The sequence below is a fragment of the Dromaius novaehollandiae genome, chromosome 6 (genome assembly GCF_036370855.1).
Source record: "Dromaius novaehollandiae isolate bDroNov1 chromosome 6, bDroNov1.hap1, whole genome shotgun sequence".
Taxonomy (NCBI): Eukaryota; Metazoa; Chordata; class Aves; order Casuariiformes; family Dromaiidae; genus Dromaius; species Dromaius novaehollandiae.
The window spans coordinates 38427244-38448693 of record NC_088103.1 but is presented as its reverse complement, the minus strand read 5'-3'; the positions used below and the strand labels follow the sequence as shown (position 1 = coordinate 38448693).

Sequence of the window (21450 nt, the reverse complement as noted above, 5' to 3'; positions counted from 1 at the left end):
AAATAGAAAATACATGTAATGGAGTAAAACAAACGTCTTGGAGCAAAGCAGCATTTTCTCCGTGGCTCCCTGGCTGCATTTCCTGTCTGTGTTTTCATAATGACTGGAGCGTCAGGCCCAAAATATATTTCTCTCCTTCTCCCCCACCGTCCTCCCCCCCACTCCCAGCACTTTTTTTTTTCTTCTTCGCTATGCTCTCAATACTTTATCTCCATGAAAAGCACACACAGCGGTCACCAGCGTTTCCTGTTTGCCGAGTGTGCTTTAACTATATCACACCCTACGCTGCTGCGCTGGAATGCGCAGCATATGGCATTGTGAAAGGGTTTACTGTCGAATAATGGCAGCAATGCAGTCCTGCTGGTTTATATCAAACCCTGTCACTCTCTTCACGGAGGTCTCTCGCTTGCTCTCTAAGAGGCGAAGTAAAACACACAGATGCATGCACGCACACACACACACACTCCCCTTCAAGTCTCACTTAGGACTTCAGCAGAAGTTTGCCTGGATCAAGACCTGCAAAAATCAAGACAAGGAACACAGCAGTTTATAAAGTTGTGTGTTGCACTTATTCATGATTTGTTTTGAGTCATACCAATTCCAATAACATCGGCAGGATACTCTTATTCCTCCCCTGTTATACAAAGGGACTATTAAAAAGTTTAGTTCCTCAGTGCAGCTAGGTTCCTACAGGCACAGGCAGACCCAATGCCTGCAACCAGATTTGACTGGTGGATCGCTATGTATTTGAGCCTCTAATAATTTGGGAGATTGCACACAGGATGGCAGGACTAAAAGTCTGAAAGCAGTTACCCAAACTACCTCCAGGAGTGGCTTAATCTTTCCCCACTTTCAAGAAATCAGCACTGATATATTTATTTATGAATATACGCTCTCAAAAGCCAAACATAAACCACCACCTCTCACTTTGGGTTAAAGTTTCAGAACTGTATTTACATTCAATTGCTCACAGATTTCTTTGTTTTGTTTTGTTTTTTTAAAAAAGTTTAAAAGGACTAACAAATAAATAAATAAATAAAGTGCTGCTTCCAACTGCAGTCAGGTTTAGCTAAAACACTCACAAAGGTTATACTTCAAAGTGCTTTTTGTGTAGATCTTGAATTGCCTTCCCATGCCCGGATGCATTTGGCTAGCAGACACTGAAATAAGTAGCAATACTTTCAGAGCCCATTGAAATGCATCCATCCACCCTCTTTTCATAAAAGGAAGCCTTACTTAACAGGCATTTATTATTGCTGAACTAGGGTTGAAAGTTCAGTGTCCTTATAGACCAAAATTATCAAGATTTCTGAGTTTGCAGCCTACGTTTAAGTCCTAATGAGCTATTGTACCATACTCACTGCTATTAACTCTTTGATGTCAGGAACTGACATTCCTCTTCTAAATGTCTCATGGATGTCCACAAGACAGTGCAAAGCTCACCTGTGCTGAAGGACTGGTGAGCAACTATATTTTGTTGCCTTTAGTTTGCTACATCAAAATATACAAAGACAACTACAGTATTAAAAATGCATTTCAGAGACAGGGACCTATCAGTTGGGATGGTGAATTTGGAGTCAGAGAACCTCTACATCGCTCCCAGCTTTGTCACTGATCTGATACGCAAGTTGCTCTGCCTTTCTGGAAAAGGGAAGTGAGCATATGCTGATGACGATAAAGCAGCAGCTGGACCTGGAGTCTCACACCACACAGCCGTCAGGATCTCCGTTTTCCCTCCTGCCTGTTCAGAAGGCGAGTTCTTCGGGGCAGGGACAGCATAACCTGCTTTTCTGAAAGTCAGCTTGCCTATTAATCTCCTTAACTACAGGTAGCAGTAAAGTGATAACAAAATGATCTTTAATTAGTGCTTATCGCTTTGACCCCCTCATTTCACATTCACAACAGCAAAATGCAGTGTTCTCAGGGAGACGTTACTGAATGGACTTGGAAGAGAATATGCTCCCAGCTCCCCAACCCCAAACTAAGGCACCAACTCCTGACCATTGGTGAACGCAAGTGAGAAGGCACTTTGCAAAAAGAGCTGGAATACCAGCTCGGCAGCCCAGACGTGGACCAAGATGTCCAGGTCAAGGCAGCAGAAACTAAATAGGGTGCCAGCTCTTCGGCTGTTTTACTCTCTCATCAACACTCAGGCTGCTCCCTGACATTTTCTCACCATTTACTCATCCCACAGATTCCTCAGAGTTGTGATCTGAGGTGTCCACATGATCGCCTACACAGTAATGTAGCTTAACAGTCAATCTACTGTGTGAGCGGACGTTCCTTGGACATGCTCTGGGCATGACAAACCAAACAAGTTACTGCAGGGAGAGCTTCACCACGCATTTATAGCACCTCGGCCACAGTAACTGCCTAGGCACACGATCTGCTCCAAAACAGAAGCAAGCTAACTTCACCTTCAGTTAAAATGGGATCTGCTACCTCATGCTTACCCCTCAGGGAGCAATGGTGGAGTTACTGGCACGCCTTGAATTCACACCAGGGCTTATCCCAAAGTAACCTGTACTGGTCATCAAAGGCCTTAATGAGGAGCAGGTTACTTCATGTCCAGTAAATGACTTCCCTCCAAAGTGCTCAGCATGCCTGAAAATCATTGGGATGGGGAGTCAGCGTGCAGCAGGTACAGCTTTAGGAACTCAAACCCTTGCTTGCTTCATATTAATTAACCATGTAGACATGCCCAACATGCAGTGACAGCAGTTCTGCCGCCAGGGAAAAGTATCTCTCAAAACTCTGTGCTGCAGCCAGTTTGGGTTTTCTAATGATACTATTTTCATGCAGCTATTTGGCAGGAAAAGCATTCACGGCTGTATAAAGCAAACTGAGAAAGTCTTGAGGCTTACAAGTCCCTTCACTCCGCTTTCTTCCTTCACCGTCACCGTTACCATATTATAGGGCAGGCATCCAAAGCCCCATAAGACACAACAGTAACATCACAGAGCTCTGCTGGTGTACGACTGGGTAAGATTTTGTCATTCTGTCTTTCCTCTCCCAGACACTACCCTTTCCATTAGGGGAGGACACCATGGAGATTTTATGGATTTCCCAGTGGGCAGACGAGTAACAAGAAATCAAAACCTTCCTTCGCACCCTCTACAGCCTTAGCCCTGGGAAGAAATTCATCAAACACAGGAACAAATTCCAAGGGAACAGATCTCCGGACATGCCGTTCTTTCTCTCCCTCCCATTCCTTTCTCAATACTTCTAGCCTCAATACAGGCAGAATTTGTAACTATTTCTCAGGAAGTGGGGTTTAATTCATATAAATATTAAATCTGAAAATAACTCTTGCAAGCTAGATTCCAGCATCCCAATCCAGAAAAGCACTTCTATACAGGAAAATATTTTTAGCACACATTTAAACGTTGTCCTGAACAGGGATGGACATCAACTCACATTTAATGATTTCTTGAATCAAGGCCTAAAAAGTAAAAAGGAAGGCGGGAAGGGGAAGCTAGTTTCCACAGTAATAGTAATTGAGAAGTCTTTGAGTCTTGCCAACAGGAAAAATGCGTATTACAGAACTGCTCGACTCTCCTAGGAAACTAGTACAGATCAACATCTTTCTGCAAGCTAGCACTGTAAGGCTTAGTGACAGAATCAAGTCCTTAATTTGTACCAAAAGGAAGGCAGAGGAGCAGGGCTGTAAAAAAGCTAGGATTCAGTTATTTCTTAAATTCCAGAGAGGCTAGTCAGGAAACTCTCCATCTCTTGTAAGCACACACATTCAAATTCAAACTATGCATGCCCAGGATCTCATACCAGACCATCATTCATTACATACATATACTCTGTACACTGGCGAGTCCTACTGCAAAGCTACTTTTTGTTGAGGGTAAAGGAAGGACTGATTCAACTCCACAAAATTTCCCAGCTCCAGGAGATGAAAAACAAGGTACACCTGACACAAGCATACATGGATAAGCAGATTCTTGTTAGCATGTAAACAGCACCAAAAGTAATCTTCCTCTAAGGTCTCACATTACATTAGGACTTTAGATTTAGATTCAAAAAGCTACCTGGGTGTTTTGTTTTGTTTTATTTTGTTTCTCCTGTGGCACTGGGGGGTTTTCTGCATGCCTCTCGAATGTGGATCTGGAGATCGGTTTCTCAAACGACCTTGGGAAAATTACTTAACATCTTCCTAGCCACAGTGGTAAAATAGAGGAGTGAGCAATGCCTCTCTGTTTCAGGAAAGTGCTGAATGATTTTGCTCACCCACATCTGTCAGGTACAAGCAAAGCTTCAAGGCAAAGCCCCCTGGAAGCAGCCTCCTGCGTTTCAGCCAGTTGCTAATTCAAAAGCAAAGTCTGTTTGACAAGAAATTCTAGCTTAGTTTTGTGAAATTAGGCACAGAACATGGTTTAGGGAAGAGTTTTCAGGAGGGAGATTGTTTTATGAAGGCATCGCTCCTTGTTACGTGCAACACCTCCATTTATCCGAATGCAGGCTTTCCAGAAGGGGTCTACCCCTTGCCAAAGAGGTCTGCAGGGGACAGAGGAGAAAACACCCTTCTTTTTCTTTATGAAGTGACTTAAACAGCTTTGGTTTCCTTTGTAGGAGAAAGTACAGGTGTGAACAGTCTAGAAAGTGAAGTGTCTGATGAATACTCTAATCCCGAACCACCTGAACTGGTGAGAACTGCAGTAGTCCTGGTCTTGAGCAACTTGGCAAGGAAGTACTCCTGAGCCCAGCAATGCCAGCTTCCTTCCTCTCTTTTTAATGAGAAGTACGTGCTGTTTTCTTTACTACAGCACCTGGACACAGTACACAGATCTTGTTTAGAAAGAAAATAGGAGGTTTCTATTCAAGTGGGGTTGTCCGCCTGTGGAAGTTTGCGAAACAGCTCGAGAGTGAATTAAAAAAACAAAAAAATGCAGAACAACCATTTCGAATTCTCTCTCCGTGTGGACACTCTTACTCAGCACTAAGGGTTTCTTTGTGTGATTTAGCTTAATCCGCTTTGGAAGCGGATTAAGCTAAACTGCACAAAGGACCTCTTAGTGCTGAATAAGAGTGGCCACATGGAGAGATAATTATTCCGAGTTATTCTAAGACAGCTACTTTGACTCGGTATTTGGGCTTTTCTGCTCTGTCAACAAGCCCAAAGCTATACTGGAAATGGAAGACTTTGGTTCCAGCTCTTCAGGCAAAAATGGTTCCCCAGCCTTATGATAGCCATTAAATCTTCAGCTAGGCACACAACTGCAGCTCGTGCTCCAGTCAGCACAGTCCCTGGCTCCAAACCAGGCTGCATTATTTAATACCTAGTTCTCTGAGCTTCAGACTGAATTCAGTCACAAACTTCAGCTGCAGCCTGTGTGCAAGGGGAAGGAGAGCTGTGGTGGCCTTGCCAAGCCTGCCACCCTCAGTACACATCATCTTTGATCTGACAGGCTCACCCATCTGGCTTGCCAGCATCACCCAGCACTGACGCGGCTCTTCGCCCGGTGCCAAGGCAAAGCCACCACGCGTGGCTGCTGCTGCTGCCTTCGTCGTCCACTGCCCGGGCTTCGGGGACAGAACGGCTGCAGCCTCCGACCGATTCCTTCCAGCACAACAGCTCTTCTGTGGCAGAGCGGATGACTTGCCAGTACTTAATTTTAGGCCCAGTCCACACGAGTCCTACCAGTTCATTTAACATGCATGTTCCAGCATAATGTAAACTGCATTGTGATTGAATCCATTTCAAAACACAGCCTAGGCTCCTCTGTGCTACAATTTTCTTCTAAAGCCTCTTTCAAATGCAGGTTTCTACCTTGAAATGTTGCTCTCTGCCATTTTGCTGCATCCCAAACTAGCTGGTCAGAAACTAGTGACTCTGATTTGCGCAGCATTCAGGCCACAGTGGGTATTTTATAAACAAAAGACACAAGAGGGAAGCTTGTAGCATATGCAGGTCCAACCAAATTTAAGACAATGTAGCTACATCATACTTAAAGATCTCTGATGAGCAAACTTTAATCTTGCTTCACCTTCACCCAGAAAGTTTCAATACCCAAATATGTAAGAACATTCACCACGACAACACATCCAAATGCCAAATCTCAGGGCTCCAGTTCATCAGCAGGAGTGGCAGCACAGCACCTCAAGGAAATCAAAACTGATGCCAGTTCACTTCAGTATCTTGGGCTATAAACTTGCCGGTTCAAGAGGAACTGCTGACTTACCTCTGCAGAAAGAGCAGGGACCCCAGAGACAAGCATGGCCCTACCTGGCAGTGGGAAGCGTTACAGCCATCTCAGGGTAAGCCACGCTTGATGCTTGGAGTCAGAGCCCTCAGAAATGCCAAGGAGTATATTCTCTCAAAGTCCAGCAGGGCAATTCAGAAGAAATAGATGCTCAACAGATGGTGCTGAGTATATATTAATTGACCTGCTCAGCTACATTCTCCCAAAGCAATGCTTAGAGTCGGCAACTCTTATGATTTCACAGCCAGTCTAGTAATACTTGCATTCTTCTTAAAGTCTGGTTGCCTTGAAGTCAAGTATTTAGGAAAGAACCTCTGCCTCCATTTAAAACACAGAGCAAGCCTCTGAACTACTGCAGAAAAAAGTTTGGAAAAGTGAGCTGAGTATGCCCTCCAGGATCAGGAACCAGAGAACAAATAAAGAGAACAAAATGTATTATTTTAAAAAAATAACAAAAAAAACCAAAAAGCCCCACCAACCCTCATGATCTTTTGAGGCCTGACTCATGATTCTAGAACAATTGGGACTGGCAGCACTATACATTTCACAGCATTTACTCACAGCTGAAATATCCCAACAGCCAAATACTTCTGAGTTCTTGGAGCTACTCACAGCTCTCTTGACTACAGTGAAGCAGGACAGTTCACCCTGCTGACGGCCCGGCCTCCTGGCTCCTCTGGGTTCTGAAGGTACGTTAGCACTGACTCATGTTCTCAGAAGCATTAGATTTCAATGCATTTCACAACATGGGGTACACGTTTCCAGACTCTCAGCATTAAGGCAGAGGGGCTACCTCCAGCACCTAAATGAGCTCTGTAGAGGATGGACACTGTGCCACAGAGTAAATGCAACTGCATGAAGCAGTCCCAAGAAGTCTGAATTACTTCACAAACATATCAAATTGCAAAGTGAATTACTTTTTGGGAGGCCACGTTTTCTACGCTCCGCACAAACTAAGCACTAGGTTTTCCATTCATATTTAGTGGGTAGGAAATGTGTGTGTTTTATAGGAATCCATCCAAGATAATTTTATTGGGCTGCTGGTAGATGCATTCTATACTTAGCCCTAAATATTTGAAGGTTTGAACAGATTTTAAAAATACAATCCTTCCCAACTAAAAATCCAAAGGAATTAGTGGTGAAAGATTTAACCACAAAATTCTCAGCATATTTAATTTGTTCTGTGGCTAAATTCCATGCAACTCTGAAAATTCAGGACAAGATGCTTGCACACATTTGGGCATGTATTAATGAAACATTTTGTTTACTTTGTAACTGCCAGAGCAATTAGCCAAATAAAGTATAGGGCATTTAAAAAGAAGAAAGTCACTAAAGGAGCTTTCCAACTAAGTCTGCATGGGTATTTCTGCAATGCGAGTCTTGGGAATCTATATATTTGCTCCCTTCACTGAGCTGTAACCTACCTGCTGGCGTGGACTGGATAACCCAAACACACACACACCCCTCCTTCTCCCCACACACGGGCAGTTCTCCATACCAGGCACTGAAAGGAAGCCTGCACAACGTGTTCCCTCCACAATGCCGCCAGATTGCAGCACCTTGCAGCACACAGCCCAGGCCCTCAGAGGATCCTCTGCCGAGCTCCAAGGCAGAGGGGGTCCCACCGTGTGTGCACGCCATCTGAAATCCAGGAACAACTCAGGAGGTTACTGCGGAGGAAGAACAGCCTCTCTACAACAAATAAAGACAAAAAAAGCAAGAGCTTTAAAAGCCCGTTTGGGGCACTGCAAGTGGAAGTTGCAAGATTTTGCTTACAAACAGCTCTGCATATACAGGACTGGGCATATGCATGGATGTACTCCACTGCTGGTCTTGAGTGTTTGAGGGCATGCTGCAGGTGAACTTTAAAATGTAGGTAAGGCAAACCTCACAGTTACTTGTAGTTATTTTTCTGTTCTTTCAAAGTGCATAAGTGCAAACCACGTTAAGACTGAAAGAAATTAGGAATGAGGGAGGGCAAACTTGTGCAGCTTCAGTTGTAAATGATCTGGGAAACAACTCCTCATCCTTCCAAACTGCCAAACGTGGTCACAAATACTTGCTGTCCATGCATGTTGAGGAGGCTGAGAACAGAGAGTATATTTCAGATGGTTAGCCTTAAGTTTTGCTTGTCATATTATGTTTTGAAAACACATTTTCACCTCCTTAAGCAAGAAAAAAAAAAAAAAAGATACACTACAGCACAGTGATTCTTTGTTCTTGGGTATTCAATCTACTTTATGGTTGTGTTCATTACATATTAGAAAACCCAGGCCAAATAGTACTAGAAGTCCTCCCCCAAGGTAATATTTACCTTTACTTCAAAAGGCCTCCCTCAAGAAGAAAATGTAGGAATTTTTTAAAACTTTAACCGTTTTGTAAGAAATACACTGTACCAAAACACCACCATTTTGGGTTCAGAATGTTTTTGCCTGGTACAAAGGAAGCTAAAAGCAAGTCTTTGTACAGCTGAGAGAGCAGGAGGCGGTATCCAGGGAATGGTCTTTCACCCATACTGCTACCCAAAACAAGGTATATTTTAGTCAGAATATTTACTTTGCAGAGAACAGGAAAGAACAGCACTGCATTCCTACAATATTAAGGAGAAAAACATACACAGATAAAAATGATTTTAAAGGATCTTTCTTTGTGTAGTGAGCAGATTTTGGAGTTCCTTGGGCAGGATAGATACAGTGAACTCATTTTGCTTGCCTGTCCGTACTACACCAGAAAACTGTCACGTGAGAATCCCACTCTTGGGACACTCAGGTTTTCTCCTTCTCACCACACTCGCTCATATGAATGGAGTGGACACGTGATCAGGCATACGTCGAACAGGAAAACTATCACCTTGTCAGCTTATGGCTGCATGAGAGCCAGCCAGCTGGACTCTGCCTTAGACCCAAAACTTCTGCTAAAACTGTATTTTACAGAGCCTAAATAAATTCAATGATATCCAAAGTCAGAAGAGGGGGAAGGGAGGGAATAATCATTAAAAAAAAAATAAAAATAAAAATCCCAGCCTGCTAACAGTACTATCCACAGGCTGAATTCAAAATTTTGACCTAGCAAGTTTAATAGCATACTATTAAAACAATTTTTCCCCCAGTTTTCTTTCACCTTTCGACACAGACAAGCAGCATGACTGTGCCAAAGCAAGATGCAAGAGACTTACAGGATGAGTGAAGCACCTAAATGCAAATAAATGCATTGGACTTAAATGGAGCCTCATGCTGTACCTTCCTCAAGACATGCTGAACATAATTTCAGTTTAATATTCTGTTTCTCATTATGGGCCTTGGAGACTCTCTCAAGCACCATGAAAAGCAGCATTAACCCAGCCCTCAGCACTGGGGGCAATCCAGCCAAATTATTCATGCTGGTCTTTTGCTTCGATTTTTGTAGTCTTAACTTAACGTCCTTAAACAAAGCTGAAAGGAGCACAGCTGACAAATAGTGCAGTCCTTACTTAAGACATTATAGACGGCCATGGTCAGCAGCCCTGAGTCATTAAGCTAAAAACTCGCACTGCAGCCAAGGGGAGTTTCATCTAAGCTGGGTGTAAAGAGTGCAGCCCTAACACCGAGCTTGTGTTAATCAGAGCCAAGCACTGAGAAAGAAGAACCTTAAAAAAGAAATAAGAAAAGAAAGGAGAGGAAAAAAACCCACACTCTCCTTTCCTGTCTTGGTAACCCAGCTATAAAGATTAGCCTCAAATCCTGATTTCAGAGATATAGGAAAGATAAGAAATTATTTGCAGACATTAGCTTTTTTGCTATAGATCTTCGAGGCAGCACAACTGATTTCAAGACAGACAACTGGTATGGATAGCCACAGCAAGCACACGAGACATTAATATGGACTGAGAACCACTTTATATCCCCATACATTATATATTACATTCATATACAAACATAAGCATGTCCATGAAATATCCCTTATTGCTCCACAGAAAGATTAATCACATTTTCACATCTACAGAAATGGGTGTAGAGAGAGGAGCAAGGTCCCAGGTGTTCTGGGCAGGCACAGCAGCAACAAACCTGACACATCCCCGGCCAACTGGCATCAGCAACCACGTCGTCTTCTTTCCACCACTGCCACCTCCCCCTGAATGCCATTACCCACTCTAACTTTATTTACAAATAAAAAAGGCCATTTTTATTCCACAGAATGGATATGGCCTGGGGAGGGTGCCAGGGAAAAGGGTGGAAAAAGCAGCCTTTATTCATTTATTTTATCATAACAAGGCAAAACAGTTTGCCATTAGAAAGACATTAAACCTTGCAGAAACAGCCCCCCTCAAAACACCCAGCCGCTCCGCCATGTCACCCCCACCTCCCTTCCCCTGGAACATTGTAAGGAGCACAAAAGATCACATTACAAATGCCAGCTGTGGCTCTTTTGGAAGGTGGCCTCCATCTCGGAGGTAGTATATGTTCCTCACGGCCTAAGTGGTTGCTATGGTAAATATGCTTTTTATTGAATAGCGGAGTGAAACAGCTTTTAAAGAGACCCATAAGAACCCCATAAATGGTCAAAATACACAGCAGATCAACCTCAGCCTTCCTGGAAACAGATTTCTCTTTATTTTCCAAAACGATGGTGATTTTAGAACCTACAGTACCCTTTTTTGTTTTATTTATGTGTGTGTTGTCGGCTCCTCTGGATCTTGCCCCCAGGCCGAGGGAGGAAGCGGCTGGGCCAGAGGAAGCCAGGCAGGGGCAGCCCTGCAAGTCCCAGGCACCCTCCAGCCAGCTGCCTGCACCGAGGAGGTGCTCGGGCTGCTTTTGCTTTCCGTGAAACACTTCCCGGGGAACGAGAGATTTCAGGGAAAGCAAATGCCCAGAAATGGAAAGTGCAGGTGATCCCCAGCTTAGTTACCCACCAAATTTAACCTGCCTTCACAGGTTGTAATCAGCTAGGAAAAAGTCCTCTGCTATCTTGTACAAGCCTCCTACCAGCCTGCCATGAAGACGAGCTCTCTCTGCCTTTTCTCTGCCATGCCAGCCAGGGCATGACACCTACCCTGCCCCTGGAGCCGAGAGGAATGCTCCATTCCCAGTGTCCGCTCTTGAGGATAACATTGAAGAGAAAAATACGAAAAGCATTACAGTAAGTTATTTTGGTTTATTTCTTATTAGCAATAAGATGATGGTAAGTTTTGATGGTTGCAGACTTCTAAATAACCAGGCAAACATCTTTTCTCTAAGCTCTTCCTGCAGTGATAGCCCAAGTGGGCAGGAAGGAAAACCCAAGTCATTCTGAAAAAATGAAGCAACCAGCACTAGATATTGACTAAGCAAATACCGGTCCTGTGCTCATTGTTCTCTGCCTTGCTGAGGTCTATTTTAGAAGCTAGGAACTTTGCAAGATAGGAAAACTTTTTTTTTTCTTCTAAATAAAAAACGAAGACACTCACAACAAAGGGCTGATGTTTCTTAAGTTAACGAGACAGCGATGGAATAACACTCTCCCCAAAAATATATCACTCCCTTTTCATTTTTTCGAAACAACTTTGGCAAGTGTCTGATATGATCTATCAGCTACATCAGCTTTAGACTCAACAAAACAAACAAAAAAACCAAGCAGTTTCTCTTTTTGGAAGGATTCACCTTCTAATCCATTAATTATAAAAAAGTAATAAAATAAAATTTGATGATAAAAATATAATCAAAAGAAATATTCTAACCAGCCATGTGCCATCTTCTCCAGAGGTAAATGTCTCAGCTAAATGAGTGTTAATAGGCAATTAATTGCATTGAAACTGGCTATAGAGGAGGACAGGTAAATGAATTCTGCCACTGTTGCATAATACTACATAAACAGACAATTTCTTTTCAAAACTTCATGGATGCTCTTTTAGGAGGGGGAAAACAAAATATATATATATATAAAAATATATATATACATATATAAATAAATAAAAACCCAAACCCCTCACATACAAATGCGTACTGAACATTTCAAATTCAACATTGCTTTTATGACAGAAGCAAGAAAAATTAATTGACATATCCATAAGTTAATAACAAAGCTACTATTAGCAATGCTACTTGTTATAAAGATAGTTTTATATGCAGGTAAGCAGTAAACATTTGGTAACACTTTTATTCTAAATGAGAAGTCATCACAAAGCAAGGGCATTTGCCCTTGTTGAGCTTTATTCTGTTAAGCCTTCACCCAGGTAAAACGCTAACCAACTCTCACAAACTTTCATTCACAGTTTTCCAATAAGGAAAGTTTTTTCAGTTAGGGTACTGTAGATCAGGCTTTTTTTTTTTTTTTTTTTTTTTTATGTTTTCCAAAAGCGTCTCTTCAGTCTCTTCAATTCAACATTGAGTCAGATCTGTAAACCAACCTGATCAGACTTCACTGTCAGTAAATTTTGCAGTGTGGAATTTTGGAGCATTTTCAACTCTCTGCTTTCCTAAGAAGCACAGAGCTAAGCATCATGAATGATCATTTCATAAACAGCTCAGCAATAGAAAACGTATTCCCTCTTTTTACCCCGGGCTTGTTAGGGGTTTTGTTTGTTTTGAAGGATTTATCTTTTGGTTTGTGTAAAAGAAGAATGATGACAACCAATGCCATTAATGTCAAATGCCTTTTTTTAAAAAAAAAAAAAACAAAGGAAGAACATCTTTTGCGTTTACTTACAACAATGTGTGCTGGAGATGGAGACCTAGCATCCTTGAGGGCTTGTCTACTCTGAAGGCTCCCTGCCTGAACATCAAGCAGTGGCCATTTCATCTGCAGATACTGGATGGAGGAAACAAAAATGGGGAAAGAAAAATGAGTTTAGAAAAGAAAGGCAAAAAAAAAAAAAAACAAATCTTAGGTAACATGGGCAAAAAGATATAAATTAAAACGTATGCAAGGAACTGAAACAAAAATTAAGACTTTGCATGTTTGTGCGAGACAGAACCTGTGCAGAACACTAACAATTTCATGCCATCACATTACAGTTCAGGAATAAGAAAGTAAAACAGATTGCAAAGACAGTATGACATTGATTTTATTAGCATAGCAAACCTAGAAGAGGATGAAAAACCCACACAGAAATAAAATACCAAAAACATGGAGAGGATGGGACAAGGGAAGGGAAGGTGGACTATCAGTCTCAAGGGAGGGAAAACACACATCTTGGGTTAAGAATATGATCTCATTATCTAGTAGTTTATCTGTCTGCCTTTCTTCAACAAATGCACCATGCCAGCTCCTTCGGCTTTGCAGAGCTGTACGAACCCTAAAGGCAGAGTCCCACCCTGAAAAGCAATGCTGGGCACATAGCACTGCTGCGTCTCGCAGCTATTTTCTCTAATGTTCACCTGGGTTCTGGAAGTCCCATGGTTTATTTCTTTTTTGCTCATCACCCCCAGGAGAAAAACCTTCTGCAGACAATTCTTAAGGGACTTGCACAGCGTAACTTACTCAATTACAAGCCCAAACTTAATAAGCTCTCCAGTTGATGATGTTCAAGACCGAATAGAGTCTGGCACATTCACTCGCAGCTGCGTTAGCCAGGCGCTCGGGGATAGTCGGGACTTATGTCGCTGATACCGGCACACAGCCACAAAGGCAGCAAGTCTGCAGCATCAGAGGGTGCTGCCTTACACAGAGGGGAAAAAAAAAAAGCCTTCCTACACTAAAACAAGCAGCAGAACATTCCCTTGGACTTAACGATCATCAAATACAGACTGACACTCTTGCCCTCAGACACGCATGTCCCCCCACCAAGCCTGCTGCAGTGCCCGTGCATCTCATCTGGATCACACAGTGGCGCAGGAGGCCACCACCGACTAAGTGAACTCTCGAGCTGGTACCCGTATTGCTGCATCAGCACGGTGCTCTACCCAGACCAAAACTAATTCTGCAGAGAAATTAGTCAGCCCAAAGACCCTTCTGTACAGTACATCCAAATATAATTTCAACACAAGCTTTTCTCTCTGCATGGTGCTGCACTATACCAATTAGACTTATTGGTTAAAATGCATACTGGTTAACACAGCCCTCCACTGTGCTGGAAGAAATGCTTATGGCCACATACCTTCAGCCCCCTCCCAGAATTAAGGAAAGCAGCTGTGTGTGTAGATCAGCCCACCACAGAAGATCCTATGTAGCACTGGACTCTGGTTGACCTAACAGAGCTATTCCTAGAAAATGTCTAGAGAAATAGTTATGTCTACCATTACTTTTTTTATTACTTTTTTTTTTTAATAATACTGAAAGAAAACCACACACAAACAACCACCATCACCACAAGCTAACAATGGAAGCTGAATCTAAATATCAATGAAGGAAAGAGATGCTTTCATTTTTCTCCATGCTTTCAGCACATCACTATCACATTTACTCACGTATGCAAAACATTTGCTAGCATGAAAGGCCTGGTTGCCGCAAGACTGTCGGCACTGAGGTGACCAAAACACAAATCAGCAGGAGGATGCATTACCATTTTCCATCACTTGGAGGACCTGAGACTTTTGAGCTACTGGAATGCAAATAAACAAACGCGTACTCTGGATTTGTGCCCCACATGAGTTCTTAAAGTTCCAAGAAGTCTTGTTTTTATTCATCCTCACATTTGGGATTTGTGCAACGTGGACCAGAATGTTTCAGCGTTTCTTAAAAAACAAAAACTAAAACCCAAATAAACCAGAACTATTCTACTGTAACTAACATTTCTAACTCTTATGACTTGATTGTAAGCCTCCAGATACTTGATCTTGTATCAAATCCCTGCTCTTCAATATAGGTGACCACAACATAAATTTAAAAGTTGAGATTATGTTAAAGTAACTTTCTAACCCTTTGTGGTTTCAAAAAAGTGCTTAAAAATGCAACTCAAGTGCACAGAAAATGAGCCCAAAACCTAAGTTGACTGAAAGCTTCTTAACTTGAGGGGAAATCTGATACACTTAAGATTTGCGGATGGCATTATTAAACAAGTCAACTGCTACATTTTTAGAAGTCCATCAGTTGTCTTAAATGCATGGTGATCGTAACATCGCCATATAAAGGGGCATATCACTTTAAAGACTGGATTTTTCCCTTCTTCCAAGGTAAACGCCCTCATGGGATGCGTGCCTTATGATACATGACTCGTTTCAAACTCCACAACCATTTTGAAGAGTGAGAGGCTACTTCTACTACAGCTAAAGCACTGGTAAGACCTACTCAGTTTAACTAGCGGTATTTCAGGAAATGGATGGCAAGACATTACCGACCAACCAAAGCAAACAAACTCAGTGCAAGATGTTCACGAGCAACTTTGGACTATTCCTACAAACATGACAACCCATAAAGAAACTCAGGTCATCGGCTGTCGTAAAAGACAGGCCAAGAAATGCGTGGGCTTTGAGACAGGACTTCTCTGGCTTTTCTGAGACTGCCCCACTGCGCACTGAGACACACTGACACAGCAGCATAAAGAAGCTCACAGCAGACTCGGTCTGTAAATATTCCAAGGGTTAAAAGGGGGCTGAAGCCTTCAGGCTTGTCAATTCTGCTCTTTTTACTAGCACTAAATTCCCTTAAAAAAGAAACCGAGCAAGAAGGTGCGATTGTTCCTGTTCTATGTCAGTCTCACGAGAGCCAGTAATTTCAGTGTGAATGCTTCAACACCCGGCTTACCAGGCTAAGTGCAAGAACAAAAGTTTCAGACAAGTTTATGATTGCTTTGCTTTTCTGCTTTTCAAACCCCTAAAATTTGGACTCAAGGAGGGTCCAAGAAATCTTACAGCGCGAAGGCTAAACTGTAGCCAAAGCTGCTTCTCTCCTTGGACACAGCTGGAAGTGAATTCAAGTGGAATCCATCAGGAAAATGCCAAACCCCGAGGGCTCGTTTTTGCACACAAACACACACGTACAGCTTCCATTTCCACTAGCGTGTATTATACAAGTGTATCAAAGGGGGGAAAAAAAACACACACACACAAAACCCACAGCCCCCATGGAAAGCCATAGTGTGCAAGGGTCAATAAAGCAACTTCCATAAGCTCTACCAAGTGGCGAGGCTCCAAGTCCGCATTCCAGCCCCACCAAGGGCAAGATGTTCTGTCCATCAGATAAACAAAAAGGGTCAGAGCCTGCAGCCGGGGCCCGTGTCAGGCTAATGAACTGACAGTTTCCACGGCAGGACGCCTGCAAACAAGGGCAGTTTGCTGGCTTTAGAAAGCCAGCCTCATTGATAAAGTATGAAATATTAGCATTGTTTAAGGTGACAAGCCTGACTCAAGGACTCCTCATCCAAGAATTGTCATGCCTGTAATACAATATTGATGTGGTGGCTTATAATTCTTACTTTACATAAAAGCTTCATTGTGTGCCAAATTCAATCTCCACAGGCTACCTGAGCCACAGATTTTTACGAGTCTACATTTCAGCGCTGCGAGTCTACAATACACATAATTTTCAATTATGTTAGGGCAGAACAGGATCACTGCCTATATAACGTTACTGGTTGGAGGAAATGAGACTCAGCCCTACTGCCGAGAGAGCTAACTGAATCCAGATGGCGGGGGAGAGCGAGAGAGCGGTCCTATGGAGTTACGTAGCAGCAACCGCCCCTCAACAACTCTCTCTTTCACAATGGAGCGAGACGCCAAGTAATTGCCGTGCCCCCCCCACCAGCGCACAACGCGCGGCGCTGGAAACTCTAGAAGGGAGGGCTCTTTTGGCCGAGGAAGAGTTACATCACGGCTCTTACATGCAACGTGCTGCGAGGGTGAAGAAAGAGGCGGGGGGCGGGAGGGGCGGGCAGAGCAGTGATTGCTTTCACAGGTTTACTACCGCTGCAATACGCAGCAATATTTCTTATTAAAAAGGAGAAAATTAAGTCCTATTACAGCTGAGAGGTAAATCCTTTCCTTCCTCAAGCAACTAAATAGCAGGAAACCCTATTCTTTCGGCCCTAAATACGGATTTGAGCCAGACAGTTCCTTTGATTCGCAAGGAGTCCACACGAATCTGAACCCGACTTTCCCAGCATTCGGACACTGCCCTCACGTTCCTGCTCAGGGGAAGGGGAGGAGGCAGGGAAATTCCCACCATAGGTGCTCCAGAATTAAAACCTCTTTGTACAAGCACTGGACACACGCTTTCTCCTCTCCTGCCTCTGTGTCTCACTGTGGAAATTATGAATTGCCTGTACAAACATTGAACTTTTCAACAAATTAACAAAACGGTGCAAATTATTTCAGAGCAAAACTGTTGAAATGGGCTCTGTTAGCCTTCTTTTAACATTTTTTAAAATGTCATCTTGGCATAAGTATTTTATTCCCTCTTTAACAATATGATCTGATGTGGATCATTAGTATGTGCACGTTTAAAAAAAAAAAAAGTTTTATGGCAAGTCTCAGAGAGCTTAAGTGAAATAATTGTTAAGCTCCAGGCCTCTGCACAAAAATTAAAATACGTACAGGGCAAGCACACTTGAGAGAAACCAAAGCTTTTAAAAAGGCTGTTAAATTGTCAGCACAAGGGAAAAAGGCAAATGATTTGAATGTCCAGATTTTTTTTGTAGAGGGGGACCAAAAAGGAAAAAAAAAATCCTACCCTTCAGTCCTAAGAGAAGCACATCTACACCTCCCATCAGCAACCAGAAGGTCCGGCCAAGCGTGGACTCACCAAAAGCAGCTGGGCTTGAGGTCCATAGCAGCACAGTCCCCTGCCTAACATCATTCAGAAAACTGGTTTTCTGGGGGCACTGGCAGAGCGAACAAAACCGTTGCCCACAACTTCATGGTGGAGTTGGTCAAAAGCAGCAAAAATTCACATCTGAGACTAGGGAAGTTCATTGGAAACAATTACTCACTCACCGCAACACTCGTGCGGTCTGGGAGACTGTGTGGGGCGATTTCTGCAGCAAGGCAGTTCGGCCGAAAGGGATGGCACAGCGCTGGCAGGTGTTTCCTGCGCTGGTGTCCCGCCTGGGGCTGTTCCCTGGCCACACTATTGTTTCCACCACTGGAATGCCCTAGGAGTGATGTCCCCGAGCATATAAATACATATACGCAATTACAATTTCTCTGTATTTTTAAGCAGAGGGAAAGCAGCACAACACTTTCCAGCTCGGTCTTCCTGCAGCTGGGGCTTATTAGCTCCCAGGAACTGAAGCAAACAGATTGCTGTTCCAGGTGACCAGGGCTCCTGAGCAAGGCTCAGGGATCAGGAATTCCATGCTGCCAGAGGCCTTCAATACCTATTCTAATCATCAGATCGTATCTCCACCAGTCTGTACTCCTTCCTGGATCCTAACGTGCCATGCGAATCAAAATATTCCCGATTGTAATTTTGCTGTTGGTACCTCCCCTGGCCAATGTCAAGCACTGCAGAACCACACAGCAGCACAGACCTGAACATCACTTCTTAAAGTCAGGAGCTTCTCCACTATTTAGCTGACTTATCTGGGGGCCCATCCAGGCAAATTTTAACCCAAGACAATCCAGTAGTAACGGAGGTGACCAAAATGCTAAGGGAAGGGCTGACATTTATGGGAAAGAGAACAGGAACAAAGACAGAGCTTAACAATGTAATCACGGCTCTCTGCAGAAGAGAAAAACACTTGCAAGAGAATATACATCTTGGGAAAGGCAAAAAAAAAAAAAAGAAAAAAAAGAAAACCTGCAGCCTACTAGTGTTCCCATTTAAGTCAGAAGGCAAAGCCTCCAAGGCCTTAGGAGGGATTCAGAAGGACACTCTTCAGCTTCTGCTCTGCCCCTTAGCTTACTATTATTTTTGTCATCGGTTATTACCTCATCCATTGAGGTGTGCACTGTGAGAAAACAAGCTATTAGAAAATAACTAATTGAAGGTGACTGCTGAAAAAACTTTTTAAAGGGTCTCCTATTTCTTGCAGATTTGCAACATATCATTTTCATCTGAAAAACTAGACACCACCCAAAAGGTTCAGCCCCTCTACAGAATATGTAATACACCATGAGAGGCACAGGGGCGCTATTTAAAATGAGAGCAACAAGGCTTATTTCAGTGAGTCGGATCCTTTCTGCACAGAAAATTCCCCCACTGCATTAAGGAATGGAAACTGGGAACTGTAAAACAATGCAGTATTTAACATCTATCTCCACTTCTTTTTTACTATTATCACCCTTTAATAAGCTATTGCAACACTGCAAAAATAAGTTATTAAACAAAATACAGAAATAGGAGTGAAAAGTGCTTTAAAAAAAAAAAAAAAAGGTAAATGGTATATACCTGTACAGATACACCCACACAGAGTATTAAGTCCTCTTTAAAAAAATGCCACTAGTTCACTAACACTAGTATCAAACAATGCATCTTGGGATACGGCACTTACAGTGCCTTGAATTTCTCTGTCATTGAGAACTTAAGTGACTTTGTCTTATTCTCTGCCAAGAAGTAATACACAAAGGGTCCCTGAAAAGGGGGCCTTAAGTTGCCCAATTAGTATTTTGCCTGTGCCTTTATCGCATTGATGAAGTACTACTAGGGCACAAAAAGGGGGAATGCAAAGTCCACCACAGCTTGAAGAATTACATAAATGTATTCATGATTAAACAGTTCAAGATCATCTCAAAAGCAGGAGGCCTGAAAGCAGAAATCCAAGGAGCTAAAAGTGTTTCACTGAAGCCATACAGCAAATGAAGGGCACGGACAAATACCATCCCCATTTTGTAGTGGAACAAGGCAGGAAGAAACAGTTTGAATCTCACAAGTACCTAAATGAGTAACAGTTCCCTCTTGGGTAAGCAGTCAGACCGAGCAGAGATGAAGTAACATCCCAGAAGCAGCAAATCAGTTGCCTTCTACTGACCTTATCACGAGGCTCCATGCCCTTACAGCAAGCAGAGCCATTCTCCTGCATCCTGGATGAGATGCGATGCAATAGCTACATCCCACTACTATCGCTGCACGTTACTAATACTTACGCTCTTTTTCCTATACACAGTGATAAGGACACAGGAGAGACTTCTGGGGGACAGAGCTGAAGAGAATAGCCAAAAACATCTGTGAGATGTGAAGCATCTTTAAGAATTAATGTTTATGAAAGTTCAGGAAAATTCAGATGATTTTTTGTTGATTCTGAAATGGATGAAAGGCATTCTTGCAGCCAGTTGCATTTACTGCAATACTGAATAAAAATAGTTTTGTGTTTCTAAAGAATGCAGCTACTCTACCTGGACTTGGTAGACTTCAGGTAAGTTCTAGGACTTTGACACTGAGCAGGAAGGCACTAAGTGGAGGCTAATCAGCTACTGCAGGAATAAAATTTATTTTTTAGATTTACAAGAGGAAGAGTGTTCATGTGACACAGAAGTACAGCACTGCTTTCTACAATTCACAGGGTATCTCAGCAAAACAACTGCAGGCAGTGTTTCTTGATCATGGGTGCAGCTTGGGAAAGCACCATTACTTTTTTCACATTTAATTTGTAAGCCTCGACAGCCCACACTGCACAAGTCTGTAGGCTGTGCGAGAACATTTTGGATGTCTATGAAATACTGTTCCAAAAGACAGGCACAAATACGAGCGCTATTTGAGTCAAGGAATAAGAACAAACTTTTTATTTACTTACTTTTAAGCTGACAAAAAATATATATATATTTCTTCATCCTCAAACTTTTTCCCCAGATTTTCTCTGCAACCTGTTCTGTTTCACTCAAGCATAGAGTTTCCATTATAAAAAGAACGAAACAATCATGAAATCTCAACAAAGTCTTTCTGTAGATATGGCTGGTTGAGAATCAGCAAAGCTAAATCAGCCTCTAAGAACAATTCGATGTACAGACCCACACTTAATTTCTCTTTCTGGCAGTCTCCCAGAAAGTGAGAGAACAATTGGTAACTAGTGTTTGCATGGAGTCCAAGAATGCATTTTATGGTCTATAAAATATAATTCCTTTCCTCCCCATTATATAAAGACAGTAAAAGTATCTGACAGCATGATAGAGAGAGATCACAGCACTGAACTACCTCAATTACAACAGCAGGGCTGCTCCAGGGGAACCTTGCCTCCCTTAAAACTTTCCAACTCTGAAGAATATAACTGTTTGCAAAGGAGGTCCTACAACTCTAAGCTTTGCAACCATCATAGCTCGATGGTCAACCAGCACAGTTTTGCTTTAATACTACACATTGCATCTGCCATGTGCTGCTCCCCTCTCTCACCCCAGCACCCGTACCCATGACACTACATAGTGTGCCCTCCGGTTGCGGGACAGCTGCAGTGCAAGGAACAGGATGGGCCCTCCAA

At 42.8% G+C, this 21450-nt stretch overlaps 1 protein-coding gene across 23 annotated transcripts in view; it reads right to left on the bottom strand.

The window, feature by feature from the left end:
* Positions 1-21450, bottom strand: part of TCF7L2 (transcription factor 7 like 2) — a 184154-nt gene that overhangs the window by 105992 nt on the left and 56712 nt on the right. For all 23 annotated transcript variants that reach the window (XM_064514231.1, XM_064514229.1, XM_064514230.1 and 20 more), the window contains exon 4: positions 12873-12974. In XM_064514231.1, the coding sequence (XP_064370301.1) occupies positions 12873-12974 (102 nt within the window). The remainder of the gene's footprint in view (positions 1-12872; positions 12975-21450) is intronic.